The following is a 16,199-nucleotide window of genomic DNA, read 5'->3' on the forward strand; positions in this document are numbered from 1 at the left end:
TTTTCACTGGATCCATGAAGGCTCATCATTTTCATGTGTTATTATTTGTTGTGGAGTTTATCTATGGAGTGCTATCAAAATGAAAAACAGATTACAAGTGTGACACTTTTTGATTTGTATGTACTTGTTTTATTAAATTTTCTCAATGATGTTAAGTGTTTAAAAATGTATTATTCTGACTTGAGACACAAGAAAGAAAGAAAAAGAAAGAAAGAAAATGTTTGGGATTGAACACAGAGATAAGAATATAACAACTAATTGAATGTACATTTAAATTACATTACCTGCATATGTCACAGTTATACTAAATTAACAGTAGAATTGTAAACCGAAAAAATCTACGAAATCAACAAGTGAGACAAATGTGAGTTTTCACAATTCCTTACAATTAATACTTTTCCAAACCTAATTTTTTTTTAACTGCACGTAGATCACAAACCTCTGAAATCGGTTGATAAATGTGAACGTCTTGCCCTCACTAACATGGCGGACTCGTTGACACATCGCAGCAGCGGCTCAAAACGGCCAATGAGGCGTAGGTATTTATATGTCTATGGGTTGTACACTCGATCTGATCCAAACTCCGGAGCAGAAGGGGGAGGTAATGCATCAATTACCTCGATGCCAACCGCCGTTAAACTGGAAACGAGAAAAAGTAGCTCCACTCGCTCGCTTTATCTCTCCATGCATGCAGAAGCAGAACACGCACACGAAGCGTGTCGTATTTTTCTTTGGGTGATTGTTGTGTAACGTTATTTAAAAATCATGGCTGATGAAGAATTGGAAGCCATTAGGCGTCAACGTATGGCAGAACTGCAGGCGAAACATGGGGTAAGAGTACCGGAGAAAGACACGAGCAAAATATCGTAATATCGCAATTTTTAGACGAGACGTTGTATTGAACTGTACATGTAAGGCCCTTAATTATGAATCAAATCTATCCTCATCATTCAGGTTCATTGTTGTCTGAACCGCCCTAAAATCAATCTAAATGTATAAGTTACAAACTGTGCTTAACCAGTGAGCCGAGAACAAACCTTAGCCACTGAGCTAATCAAGTTAAAATATTACAGGCTATTGTTTTTTTTACATTAATGGATTTCATTAGGCTCCAGAGTTTCATAACATGGTTCAGTTAGAGTTATTTTCACGATTGCAGCATTTAAAGAGTAAACGGAACTGAATCTAGCTGAAATGTTTATCCTAAAAGTATATTAATCTATAAATACGCAAAACTGCCTTTTCTGCAATGTTAAGGGGTTAAGTAATATGCTTAAAGGGTTAGTTCGCCCAATTTGCAAAATGATGTAATTATAACTTACCCTCATGTTGTTCCAACCAAACCCGTGAGACCTCCGTTTATTTTTGGAACACAGTTTAAGATATTTTAGATTTAGTCCGAGAGCTCTTAGTCCCTCCATTGAAGCTGTGTGTAACGTTAGAGTATAGCTACTGTCCATGTCCAGAAAGGTAAGAAAAACATAATCAAAATAGTCCATGTGACATCAGAGGGTCAGTTAGAATTTTTTTGAAGCATCAAATACATTTTGGTCCAAAAATAGCAAAAACTACGACTTTATTCAGCATTGTCTTCTCTTCCGTGTCTGTTGTAAGACAAAACAAAGCAGTTTGTCATATCCGGTTCGTGAACGAATCATTCGATGTAAACGGATCTTTTTGAACCAGTTCACCAAATCGATACTTTGATGTTTTTCTTACCTTTCTGGACATGGACAGTATAGAGCTTGGGAAACTACGTCACTGCGGATTGCATTATGGGTAGTCGCGACCATTTTTGAGGACACGCTTATCAGTGAAAGTGAAAGTGACATGACATACAGATCAAGTGTAAGATTACATATAAAGAAAAACTCAACAAGGAAGCAAAGATGCGGTATTTAGAAAAAAATCAAGACAATCAACGAACTCAATCTGCACGAACACACAGAGTGGTCGGATGATCTTAAAGAGCTGCCGCTCGTAACCTTCCCCAATGTGTTTTCTAACCTTGTTTGTAGTGTCAGAGCATACACCTCTGATCAGTTTAAAAATGATAAATCTCTCGAGTCTCACCTGCAATTTACAAATGGATGGGTGCAGAACCTACACATTTTCCGCGTCAACGAGCGAGTTACACGGCCCCTTTACTTTTTAATATGCGTTATTGTAAACTGTACAAATTAACCTCAGTGCGTTATGATGCACAAAAAAAGAGATACAGAATTGATCAATTTTGCCGTTTATTACTGTAACAGGTGGTATGCAATATGCATAACTCTTGATAATGCAGGAGATGTGGTTCATGCATAGGTAACATTTAATGTAACGTTAAGTCTGTCAAATCGATTAATCCAATCCAAAAAAAAGTTGTTTATATAACGTACATTTCTGTATATTTCTATATATATATATATATATATATATATATATATATATATATATATATATATATATATATATATATATAGGGGTGGGTGATATCTCGATATTTAAAATATATCGAGATATTTTTTAAACACGATATGGATTTTGACATATCGTATATATCGATATATTGTTTATATTCTGATTCCGCCACTTTGCTTGTTTGCCTTCCCTGTGCTGTGCTCGCCCCCGCTCGCTCGCCCCCCGCCTCCTTGCTTTTGTCCCCTCTTACCTTGCGTGTAGAGAACTAGTCAAAAAAAAAAACAAAGACAACTGGCTCCATTATATGGAGATACTTCAGTTTTAAGGCGTAGGGCGAACGGCAGGCAGATGTCTACTGTAGGGCCTAATGAAACGCGGACGGAATCGCGGAATCCAGTCATAAAAATGGAATTTACAGTTTAACGCGGAATGTCACGGAATTGGTCAAATTTTAAATGAATTAATCAAAAGTCGGTCATGCACTTACATCAAATCGCGAAATGGACTAATATCTGCAAATATTAACCCGTAAAAGTCTATTTAAATATGAATCCTGCATGTTCTGCGTGTCTGTGTCAACGAATGGAGCAGAAGCGCGTCTTCATTCATTAAACACGGAAGCTCGCATAACGCTCGCGCTGATTTCATTGTCTTTCCTCTCTCTAAATAAAGACGTGAACACATGAGGAACATCTCCAGAACTGCACTAGAGAGTCACTTCATGAGCATCTGACCGTTTGATTTGAGTAAGACTAGCTCATATCACATCATAGACTGTGGTATCACATACACAGAACTGTAAAGGTAAACCCGTCAAAATAAAAGTATTTGACAGAAATCTATTACTATTGTACAGCAGAATGTAGATAGCCCACTACTACTACTATTAAAATGAAACGAACATAATTTTATAAGGAATAATCACACAACATTTCTCCCATGTTTTATTTTTAATAGTAAATCCCCTTTGTTTACCAAAAAATAAAGTTTGCTTAATTTTAAATAATTAAAAGATAAATTAAATGAATGTTTTATGCCTTCATGTGATAATCAGAAAAATGTAAATACACAGAATTTCTGAAGGGAAAAAAAACATTTCACATAAGGCTATTTTAAGAATTGTTTTTAACTAATTAAGTTGTTTTTATGCATTTAAATAATTGCACATGCTAAAACACAGAATTAGGTAACAATAAAACATATGGTGAAGAAAAAAATAAAATGTTTCATAGGCCCCTTAACATGTAATATTTGCCATATTTGTTTTTGCAGTAGTTTTTTGGGGGTTATTTTTCCTGTAAAGATATCGAGATATATATCGTATATCGAGATATAGCAAAATATATCGAGATATATTTTTTGCTCCATATCGCCCAGCCCTATATATATATATATATATATATATATATATATATATATATATATATATATATATATATATATATATATATATATATATATATATATATATATATATATATAAATATATAAATGCACATACATACGTGTGTATATATCAGACCAAAGGGACAATCCTTCTTTTCCTTCTTACTGCTGCTAACCAAGCTATGTGACACCGCTTTGTTAACTCGGAGACCTGAGATCAAGGTGCGGTTTTCCAGCGGGAAAGCTGAAAAATCACACTCCATTCAAATTATTTTTCCATGCCGGTCATGAGTACGAGTATGGCAGTTAATTACACAACAAGGTTTTACCATTGTAACTTATTTTTTAGCTGTAGAGAGCAAACAAAACAGTCTATTATCAATACAATACATACAGCAGCGTCTGTGTCCTAAAGTCCCAGAATGCATTGCGTTGCTGACGTCATGATCCCAGACTCTATACCATACACACAGTTTCAATGGAGGGACTGAGAGCTTTCGGACTAAATCTAAAATATCTTAAACTGTGTTCCGAAGATAAATGGAGGTCTTACTGGTTTGGAACGAGTTATTAATGACATAATTTTCATTTTTGGGTGAACTATCCCTTTAAGAAGCAATAAGAACACTTCTCAAATATAATCATTTGTTAATAAGTAACGTAAGAATGAAATCTAATATTAAGTTCTGTAGTGATTGCTAGTAATAAATAGTAAATTCCAAATAAATTTCATGGACAATTTACTGTTGAATAGTTCTCGCTCTCCTCTGGTCAATTTGTGTGCGCGGGCGTGCTTTTCCAGTAGAAATGCTCATAAGGACTTCCGTTCTTGTCTAACGTCATTAGATCCTTGATCGAAAAAAAAAACAGCTGAAACTTGCACCAACCTGGAAGTAAGATTTTTGGCACAGAAATGTGTATGTAATTCTTCTAAATTATTTTTTAAAACTTTGACCATGTTTAGCCTTGAGAATCCAGCTCTTTTACACTTTTAACAATTCTGAATTAGGGCTGTGCGATATGAAAAAAAAAAAAAAAACCTATCACGATTTTTTGATAAATTTTGCGATTTCGATTTTAATCACGATTTTGACACACACAGGCATGCTTACAGTCATAAATGCATTCAGTATAAATTTGAAACGTATTTCCAAAAGAAAACCAATGAGAGCTTTATCAAAGACATAAGACAAAATAATCACTAAGTAAAGATGTCAAACAAAATAAAAATCTAGACATATGGCAAAAAATTATAAATTATATTTATGAATGAAAGTGTGAAAGTTCTGACACAAAACTAAGTTGTAATGTATCCTCATGCTTTTTTTAAAGGGGGGTGAAATGCTCGTTTTCACTCAATATCATGTTAATCTTGAGTACCTATAGACTAGTACTGCATCCTTCATAACTCATAACTCATAAATAAAAAGTATTTAGTTTTATTATATTCATAAGAGAAAGATAGTCTGTACCGATTTTTCCCAGAAAAACACGAGCGCCTGGAGGCGTGACGTCTGGGCGGAGCTAAAGAATCACGAGCGCCAGTTGCGTTGATGGGAGGCGGACGCACTAACAAGGAGGCAGAGATATTTTAAGCAGTTTTACTCACCGCCTGTGGTTCCAACACACAATCGTGACCCTTTTTCGTTGGGATTGCCTCATCCTTAACCCCTTTACGTGCAAACATCGCAGACGGCCCCAGTTTATTATTGTTTCACTTTCACAGCACATTAAACATCACTGTCTTCATCTGGACAAACTGTGCATCAATTGAAAGTTTAAAGACTCTAGCTTCGATATTTGACCAATATTTTGATAAAACATTGTTGCAGTGACAGATATTTAGTGATTTATGTCAGGAGTGCAAAATAATAAATCCGTATTATGCCACATTTTGAATAGAAATTCACCACTCACTCATATTCAGTCACGTCAGCAGCGGTTTATTTGTGTTCACATAGACTCACTGAACAGCGTCAATAAGGATTTTTAGACCAAAGATGCATATCTGCGGAGATATATGGATATATTTACTGATGTTTACTTCATATTTCTTCAGACAGAATCGTCATTTCTATTCATTTTCCACGGATTTCCGCGATCTGATGATAAACAGCCTCTCCCAGCGATCTGTGTATGTGTTTGCTGTGCCGTCAGCTCGTCCTGTGTGTCACTCAGACTCCGATTGGGCCTTCCCAATGTCAATCTTAGAGTGTCATATCTGGACACCGCCCCATCGTGTCACATGCTTCCTGCACACTTCCTGGTAGTTACCTGGCCAAAACAACACTGAAACACCTCTGTACACACAAAATATCCGAATAATAAACCCGCGATTACGATAGTAAAGCTTGATATGAGAATTTCTTGAGATCTGGGGCGTTTTTATAAAAAAAATCGAAAATGTACATCGGAAATGCTAACTTGTGCAGCGATGAAAAAGGCTACAAATAACATATTTTTACAACAGTAAACGACCAAATTCCACCCCTGATCGCTAAAGGAAGTTATTATAAACACTCGATCGGGGTTTAAAGTGAGTTTTGAGTAAAAGTGTACTAATAATTTCATAAATTTTCAGATGTAGCTTGATGCTAACGTTAGCACCAATGCTACTAATAGCAGGTGCTTTTCTTCTTCATAATGCATTTTTGTCTCAATAATTCACGTAAGGTCGTAAGAAAATGTTTTGTTGTATTTTTATAGTAAGACTTGATAAATGAGGGCTAAATGCAAAGAGAGACTGAAGTGAGATCGTTGCTTTGTTGCTTTGTAAAGCCTGAAAAACCACAATCAAGGCTAATAAAGGTGGAATAAAAACAAAAGAATAATGATAAAAGAATAATGCGGATAATGTGTCATACCTGGCGGAGGTGTGAAAGACTCGTTTTGTGAGAACAATAGAATAATGAATCGGGCAGCTTTCAACAGTGAAACATACACAAAGAGCACAGGAATGTTTACATGTGAGATCTTACAGGGATGAAAAGGGCCATAAATCAATCTGATTAGCCTTCTCTAAAAACACACATGACATGGCCTTAGAAAATATTTCATAAAATTCACAGTTTTACAGATTTGATTATGAAATTTTTTATGAAGTTTTGGAAGACTTGTGGCCTTAGCTACACTGTGTTTTCAAACTCATTTCCTACATCAATTCAAAAAAATACATTTAAAACATATGTTTTTTATATTTTTATTTTTGTTTTTATGTTTGAGCTTATATATCTCTATTATCATAACAGTCTGAGTGATTCTGATTCCTGAACAGTAAACTTTAAAGTGTCAGCTTTGTGAACAAAGGTTGATTATGTATCTAGTCAGAAAGAATCATGAGCAGAAACCTTTTTATTTTGGGTTTGTAATTTCGGTCTCCATGCCAAAAAAGGGGGGTTACTAGTAAGGGGTTAAGAAATAAACGATACGCAAATCCGTCGTCAAACTGGGCTTTGTTTGTAAAACAAGCATTTTAGAAATGCAGGGAACAAACACCAAAACTTGCACAACTCCGTTGATGCTCTGTAAAAATAAACTCCATCCACTGGTCCCTTAATGCTGTTTTTTCTTTGGTAATCTGTGCAGGGTTGTCTTGCCCTGGCAACCAAAAACACACTCCTTTTGTGACATTTCGTGACGCTCTCGCTCTGATCAGTGATTGTCTGTGCACAGCCTCTCTCTGCTCTGCTATACGGGAGTGCGCGCTCTTCCGGCAAATGTGCCCTCAGGACCCATATAAGGAAATTCCGCTCCATCTAACGTCACACAGAGCCATACTCGAAAAAAACTTTCCGAAACTTGTGACAAACCGGAAGGAGTATTTTTGGAACAGAAATACTCCTTCAAATGTACAACTTAATTTTTGAAACTTTGTCCATGTTTAGCATGGGAATCCAACTCTTTAACAGTGTAAAAAACTCAGTATGCATGAAATAGCATTTCACCCCCCCTTTAAATTGGTAACGTTATACGGAAATCCTTGGCCTTTTCAGGTGGGTATACTGCATATACCTGCGTATCACGTAGACTTAGCAGACGCGTTTTCATGAGAGTTTATGTTTGACACTAGGCTAACGTGACATTAGTTTTGCTTAAGGTAGATTGATAAGGCTAATTATATATGCATGCCACTTTCTGAAACAACCTTACACAGTTTTGATAACGTTAATAATGAACACAATGTTAACGTAGCCTACTGTGATGATATGCCGACTGCACACATACACGTGCTTAGTCTTGGGATTTCCACAACTTCCCTTGATCATAACTTCAATTCAAAATTTGTTAGTTTATTGGAGGTACAGAAAACGACACAGCAACTCTTCGGCATGATTGTCCAGTGTATTTAAATTGGCGCCAAGGCAATGTTTTCCCCCACAGGCTAAATTCACATCTAGTGACGGGGCGTTCACGGGGGTGTTCCCAGACCAACCGTCTGTATGTATTGGCCATAGAGCTCACTGTAGCGGTGCCTCAGGTGTTATATTGGGCAAGACATATATTTATTGCCCAAGGTTCACACGTACTCCGTCTGCAATGCGTATAAGTAAGTTATGAGTACACAGTTCAGAAGCAGCAGTGAGAGCGCATTATTGTAACGCGAAAGCACATTAAAATAATGCACGAGCGCTAATCTATCCGCTCGCATGCAGATTTGGTTCAAATAACATACTGCGGGAGGTTGGGGCCGTGGGAAATCGTGCTATAAAGTGATTAAGAAATCAGTCAAATCGCGATTTTACTTCGATTTCAATTAATCGCACAGCCCTACTCTGAATACACAAAACACCATTGTACCACCCTTTAAATTTTCCGTTCTCTTTGGAGTGTTACATTCTCTTGGTGCATTAAGAAGATCTGTAAAGTTTCAAAGCCTAAAGTCCTAAATCCAAAGGAGATATTCTTTATAAAATGAAACAATCAACCACGCCTACCTAAAACGGCTCGTTCTAACATTCCCCCACATGTCTACATCACTATGTGGGAAGATTTGCATAACGCTGCCCAAAATGTCCATGCAAAGAAAGAAGGCGTAACTTTTATTTTCGCTGTTTCTGCTGGTTCCATGTCGGGGAGACATTGTTTTGTTGAAAAACCGAAGCTACTTTGTTTGGCCTTCTAAAAGAGGTCACAAGAGGCTGTGCAATTAATCGCATTCGATTGTCATGTGCATCTCGTCAGTCAAGCCGGTCCCATGATTAGTAGTAAATCACCATCACCTGCTTTCACACTGAATGGCATTAACAGAGCCGTAGTTCACGGACTAGCTAGGCGATATTACCTAATTGTCAGTCAACTACAGCTCTGTGTTGTGAATGCCACAAAAGCCGCGTTTCCACCGCAGGAACTTTACCCAGGAACTAGGGACTTGGTCCGGTACTTGGTGTGTTTCCACCGCAGGAACCAGGAACTAAATAAAAGTTCCGGGTAAAAAAATGCCCCTCAGAAAGTCCCTGCTGGCGAGGTGGTACTTTTTTAAAGTTCCGGAACTTTCGGGGGCGGGACTTTGGCGCTAAACATGCTGATTGGTTGAGTTAACGCAGTATTGGTTGAGTTCAACCACCATTTATTCGGATCAACATTTTCAAAATATTATTGTTATTGTGTCATGAAATGTAATTTTAAAAGTATTTCAGGCGAGAATGTAGTTGTTTGAAACTCAAATCTGTTGTTTATTTATAAAGACAGCGCCTATTTAAAAATGTGTTTCGCCGATCTCGAAGACGGTGAGCTCCACTCGATCAGCGGAAGCTCAGTCCTCATGTATCCGCAGAGAGCAGCCTCTCCTGGGATAGACCTTCTGATATGCGCCGCTGGCTCTGATGTGTCTTTAGTGGTTAAACATAACATATAATTCAGCTGCGGGGTAAATCTAACAGGTTTTCTTTGGTCTGTATTCAATTTATCTATATGTTAAAATAAAAAAATAAAAAGGCAAGTCTATATAATATTTCTTTCATTGTAATGGCTGTATAACGTTACACTTATCCCTGAACTAAGTACATTTCTGCAGCTGTTATTATGTTTAAATGAAAATGAAAGGAGGCAGTGGTATTTTATATCCTATTTCGTGTTATTGTAAATATACTGAGGGGAAAATTGCAGTAGCCAAAGCGATCTGAGTTCACGCAGCATTGGTTGAGTTCAACCCCCATTTATTCGGATAATTTTCAAATATTACTGTTATTGTGTCATGAAATGTAATTTTAAAAGTATTTCAGGTGAGAATGTAGTTGTTTAAAACTCAAATCTATGGTTTATTTATAAAGACAGCGCCTATTTAAAAATGTGTTTCGCCGATCTCGTAGACGGTGAGCTCCACTCGATCAGCGGAAGCTCAGTCCTCATGTATCCGCCGAGAGTAGCCTCTCCTGGGATAGACCTTCTGATGTGTGCCGCTGGCTCTGATGTGTCTTTAGTGGTTAAACATAACATATAATTCAGCTGCGGGGTAAATCTAACAGGTTTTCTTTGGTCTGTATTCAATTTATCTATATGTTAAAATGAAAATAAAAAAGGCAAATTTATATAATATTTCTTTCATTGTAATGGCTGTATAACGTTACACTTATCCCTGAACTAAGTACATTTCTGCAGTTGTTATTATGCTTAAATGAAAACGAAAGGAGGCAGTGGTATTTGATATCATATTTCGTTTTATTGTAAATATACAGTAAGGAAAATTGCAGTAGCCATGACGAGCAGACTGAAGTTATCAAGTACGCTGCTGTTTATTGATTTACCGGACTTGCGTCGTCGCGGACATCACACTCCTGAGACGAATGCACAAAGTCTGAACCAACTACCGAGGATGCACGTCCAAAATCAGCGTACTTTTTTTTTTTTTTTTTAATCAGCGGTACTTTGTATTGAGAAACGCGCAGACCTACGTCACCAGTCTATTTGCCTAATCTACCCGGTACTTTACACCGCGGTGGAAACGCAGAAAGCAACAGGTCTGGGGGGAAAAAAGTTCCTGGGAAAAAAAGTTCCTGGTACAAATGTTCCGGGTAATTTCGGTGGAAACGCGGCATTAATTCGTGTTAGGAAGTAGGGGTGTAACGGTGCGCAAAAATCACGGTTCGGTACATACCTCGGTTTTAAAGTCACGGTTCAGTTCATTTTCGGTACAGTAAGGGAAGGAAAGCAAACATTAAACTGCAGGTTGTTTATTACTATAAACTTAACAATTTGTTTAAACTTTTTTAAAAATACTTTTTAATAATATATATATATATATATATATATATATATATATATATATATATATATATATATATATATATATATATAAAATAAAAAAAGAATAAGAAATAAAATACTGCTGCAAAGTTCTCCACTAAATAAAATACTCTCAGTCTCAAACCAATATCATATAATGAAAAATTTAAATAAATAACTATGATTACAGTGCAGCATTACCAATCCCAGCTTGTAGACCTGCTCATATTTAGAAAATATATATAACTTTTCCAAACATGGTCTATTTTGCCGTCAATACTGTTGACAGTGTCCTTTATCAGTAGGCTTTATATTTATGCTGAACATGAAGTATAGATATTGTGGCCTAATGGTTAAAGAGTCTGAAATATAGAGCCTCGGGCCAGCAGGAATTGTAGGTCCACCTTCAATACCACGACTTAGGTGTCCTTGAGCAAGGCACTGAACCCCCAACTGCTCCCCGGGCACCGCAGCATAAATGGCTGCCCACTGCTCTGGGTGTGTGTTCACAGTGTGTGTTATCACTGCTCTGTGTGTGTGTGTGCGCACTTGGATGGGTTAAAGCAGAGCACGAATTCCGAGTATGGGTCACCATACTTGGCTGTAGGTCACGTCACTTTCACTTTTGTCATGAAGACAAAATCCTGGTCTGTCGGAGGCCTCCCTCTATGTCACCTACAGTAGCAGCAGTGCGCCAGCATGGCGTTAGGCATGATTCTGGTGTGTAAAGACACAGAAAACGCAAAGCAGCCATCACGGAACTGACACGCAGCAGAAACTCCACGCTCACGCCACGCAGACTTAATCACCGGCCTTAGAATCATCTGCAGGGCGGGATTTGCGCTGAACGTGGAGACTTCCGCCACTTAAAATGTTAGTTCGGAAACACAAATGTACCTATGTTCCGCACACAAAATATTGCATTTGCTCATTCGGTACACACGTGCACTGTACCGAAACGGTCCGGTACGAATATGCAAACCGTTACACTCCTATTAGGAATTTCGATTCATTTTACAGACTCAGACCTAGGGTTGTAACGATATACCGGTATGACGATATACCGCGATATAAACATGTACGATTATCATACTGTGTACATTTGCTTATCTACGATATTGAAAGAAAATAACAAACACAGAATCTCACCTGCGCCTAGGCAACAACGTTCCACCTAAGGGGCAGTTCATATATCGCGCCTAAAACATTTTTTTGGGAAAGATTTTTTCCCAAAGCCTTCAGGCACTAGCGCTCTTGAGGCGTCTGCCGTTGCTAAGCAACAATGACCCGCTCTCTCCTTGAAGACGTGGAAATTTCAGCCATGGATAAATGAATTTGCAACACTAAAAATTGCTTGCAGTAGCTCTGCTACTTGATTTATTTAAAAATGGCAATCCACATACAGCTATGATCAGCTGTTCCTTCATCTTGGCTGAGCTTTCAACGTTGTTATGGGAAAGGTGAGGAACATGACCTGCGGTGCGCTCGCAGCATTATGAAAAGTTGAGATGTTTTTAACTCGATGCGGTGCAGAGGCGCCTGGAAAAAACGAGTGCGTTAGCTACATTTGAAATAACGAACTTGAGTGCGCAAAGGACGCAATACGTGAACGGCCTTTTAACTGTTCTCTTGCTTCACCCACACATACAGCGGAGACAACATCAGAGACAGAGGCCGTTATCTCTAATCTCGATCCCACGTCAAAATATGAGTTAAAATTGGCAATAGTAGTTCTATGGGAATACTTTTTGTATAGAAAAGACGAATGCTTATTTGTCCTTGAAGGTAGACACAGTTTGCAAAAACTGTGGTCGGAAAGCGGCTGCAAAATGAGCAAACGCATCGAACATGTTTACCTATTCAGAAAATCATCATCCCGTGCAGATACAACTATGTCCCATTTATAATTTAAGGTTAATGCATTATGATTTCTGTGATGCAGAGTGAAGCACAGAATCCAGCCATGACAATGAATTTACAGCTAGCTAATTATTATTTTATTTATTAATGATAAATATAAGTTATTAAACTAATAAATAATCTTGTTTTTTATTAAAGGAGGGGTGAAATGCTATTTCATGCATACTTAGTTTTTTACTCTGTTAAAGAGTTGGATTCCCATGCTAAACATCGACAAAGTTTCAAAAATTAAGTTGTACATTTGAAGGAGTATTTTTGTTCCAAAAAAACCTCTTCCGGTTTGTCACAAGTTTCGGAAAGTTTTTTTCGAGTATGGCTCTGTGTGACGTTAGATGGAGCGGAATTTCCTTATATGGGTCCTAAGTGCTCCCGTATAGCAGAGCAATGAGAGGCTGAGCACAGCGAGAGCAGAGCGAGAGCGTCGCGAAAAGTCACAAAAGAAGTGTGTTTTTGGTTGCCAGGGCAAGACAACCCTGCACAGATTACCAAAAGAGAAACAGCATTAAGGGACCAGTGGATGGAGTTTATTTTTACAGAGCATCAACGGAGTTGTGCAAGTGTTTGTGTTTGTTCCCTGCAATTCGGATTGCACATCGTTTATTTCTTAAGGATAATGCAGTCCCAACGTAAAAGGGTCACGATTGTGTGTTGGAACCACATGCTGTGAGTAAAACTGCTTCAAATATCTGTGTTGTTAACTTAGCTATCAGCGCGTAAGCACATCAAGTAAACAACATGCGATGTTGTCATCAAACTGCACTTTCCACATGTACAGCTTAAAAAAAAAAAAAAAGACAACATAAAGTAAAACTTAGTCATTTTCCAAAACCGCTAAGCAAATATATACAGTTTCAGTACATACCACATAGCATACCGCCTTTGCTGATGCTGCTCTTGTTAAATTTCAGCCTCTGGATCTGTGTCACAGCTTCCACATGCTCTCAACTCAAAAGCCTACTGGCGCTCGTGATTCTTTAGCTCCGCCCACACGTCACGCCTCTAGGCGCTCGTGTTTTTCCGGGAAAAATCGGTACAGAATATCTTTCTCTTATAAATATAATAAAAATAAAGACTTTTTGGAGTTATGAAGGATGCAGTACTACTCTATAGGCACTCAAGATTAACAGGATATTGAGTGAAAACGAGCATTTCACCCCCCCTTTAATGGAATTTGAATAAAAACATGCTTTCAAATAATTGTCGATAAGAGATTGATCGATTAAGGCTGAAAAAGGTAAAAAACTGATGTAATGTTGGGCTCGGTGCGGCTCATGCGCAGAACACGTGCGAGCGGCTGTGAGTTACATTGACCATATCATCATTCATTCACAGTGTGCTAATTAAGCTTTTAATGTGATTTAAACTTTAAAAGTACATTATAATAGAAAGAACACAAAAGTCATTCAACATGAAAAGCAATAGAAATGTAGTCATCTCATCAGATAACTGCACTCTGCAGGGCAGATAGACTATTCATTCCTACAACTTGTTAATTCGTTTCTACTACTTATTTATTGGTGGCAATTTCCATGTTTCGTTAATTTTGTTCCCTAAATAACCCATGATTTAACTGAAATAAGGGAACAAATTAATAAATCGAACGAATTATTAATTCATGAAATCTTTAATTTCCCTTCCCATGTTTACCACACACAGTAGCCTAAGAGATGCAATTAAAAGTGAAAGATAATAAAATAAACCTGCGAAATTAGAAGATTTAAGAAAAAAAAACGGTAAACCAGAACAAATTAAGCCACATTAATGAAGGCTGGGTTGTATATCTCGAACGACAGAGGCATGGTCATCTAACATTTTCCTAACCCTGTGTTTTTTTTTCTCTCTCTCTGTCTCAGCTGTTTCGATCGCATCGGAGCCTGGAGCACGCGTATATTCAGGCAATTCAAACTTACATCGAAGTCTGTTCATTATCAAAATAAAATACAGTCAACTAAACATTTAAAATGTTACACTGGTCAGTTTAAATAGACCGTACACCGGTCCTCTCTGCTGTTCCAATGATGTTTTTGCTCATATGAAGAGGATCCTCTTTTCTGTGTATGTGCAAATGTGCAAGTAGTTTACATTATAAATAATAGTTTAACATTCAGATACATTGCGAATATGGAAACATTTGGATTTGTGCCGAATGAGACATGTAATCTCCAAATAAATCTAGTCAAAGCCGCGCTCGCTCGTCCGCAAAACGCAAACATTCTAAATCTGACATTTTCTAGAACAGAATCCAGCAGGATCAAATTAATGTGAGCAACAGTGTTTTGCTGCAGCAGCACCGATGGATGCGGTTCACCTAATGCATAGCGCAGTCACACGCACGTCACAGTTACATTTGGGATCATTTTATTTTAAATGTCAGTTGAAAACATTGTAATTGTGTTTTAAAATACAACAACGAGCACCACAAAACCGTTTAAAGAGGCACGTTCATCGGTCTCTGTGCGGGATAGGAAAGTCAACAAATTAAATTGTTCTCAAATGTATGGCGCGCTCTCTTCATTTTATAAAATAATCCTAATCACATCTATTCATTTTATAATCCTTGTACTAGCATTTTATTTTATTCATTTTGCAGCATTATGGTTAACGATTAATAGATAAATTGATTGTTAATTTAAACGACAATCGATTATGGAATTAATCAATATTTTGCATCCCCACTTTCAAACATTTGTTCAACCCCCCAACCCCCCCAAAAAACAGTTTTGATTGTTTAATACCGTGAAACCGTATCTTTCTTATTTAATCTTTGTATTCCACTTGATAGAGAATCACTTAAGACACTTTGCTGTAAACCTATTCCACATAATAATATTCAATAAAACTGTATGTTAACACATAAGAAGCCTGCTGCATGAATCCGTGACTACGGTTTACAAATCCGAGGGAACGGATTGCGAAAGCGTGCGCACGGATTATGAATTTGTGGGTAGGCCTACGTATTCAAAAACCGAGGGTACGGTTTACAAAATCTGAGCGCACGGATTGGAAATTTGTTAAACCGAGGGAATGGTTTATGAATTCGTGAGTACGGTTTATAAATTGAGGGGACGGATTGATTTTTTTTTTTTCTCCTACAGGTGACGTCCCGGGCTCCGCACTACGGACATCACCGCAGCGAATGGTGCATTTACGTTATAGCCGCGGATAATAGACCTTACTCTGTAGTGGAAAACGCAGGTTTTAAGAACATGCTTAATTTAATTGAGCCCCGTTACAATATTCCTTCATGAGCCCATTTCAGCCAGACC

General features: G+C 37.6%; 1 protein-coding gene across 1 annotated transcript in view; it reads left to right on the top strand.

Annotated features, from left to right (window-relative positions):
- Positions 1-574: 574 nt before the first annotated feature.
- The window catches only part of pdcd5 (programmed cell death 5), a 35,654-nt gene continuing 20,029 nt past the window's right edge, over positions 575-16,199 (top strand). Inside the window, exon 1 of the mRNA XM_026286376.1 lies at positions 575-831. Within this exon, the coding sequence (XP_026142161.1) occupies positions 766-831 (66 nt within the window). The 5' untranslated portion in view covers positions 575-765. The remainder of the gene's footprint in view (positions 832-16,199) is intronic.

This window comes from Carassius auratus, chromosome 17 (genome assembly GCF_003368295.1).
Source record: "Carassius auratus strain Wakin chromosome 17, ASM336829v1, whole genome shotgun sequence".
Lineage (NCBI taxonomy): Eukaryota > Metazoa > Chordata > Actinopteri > Cypriniformes > Cyprinidae > Carassius > Carassius auratus.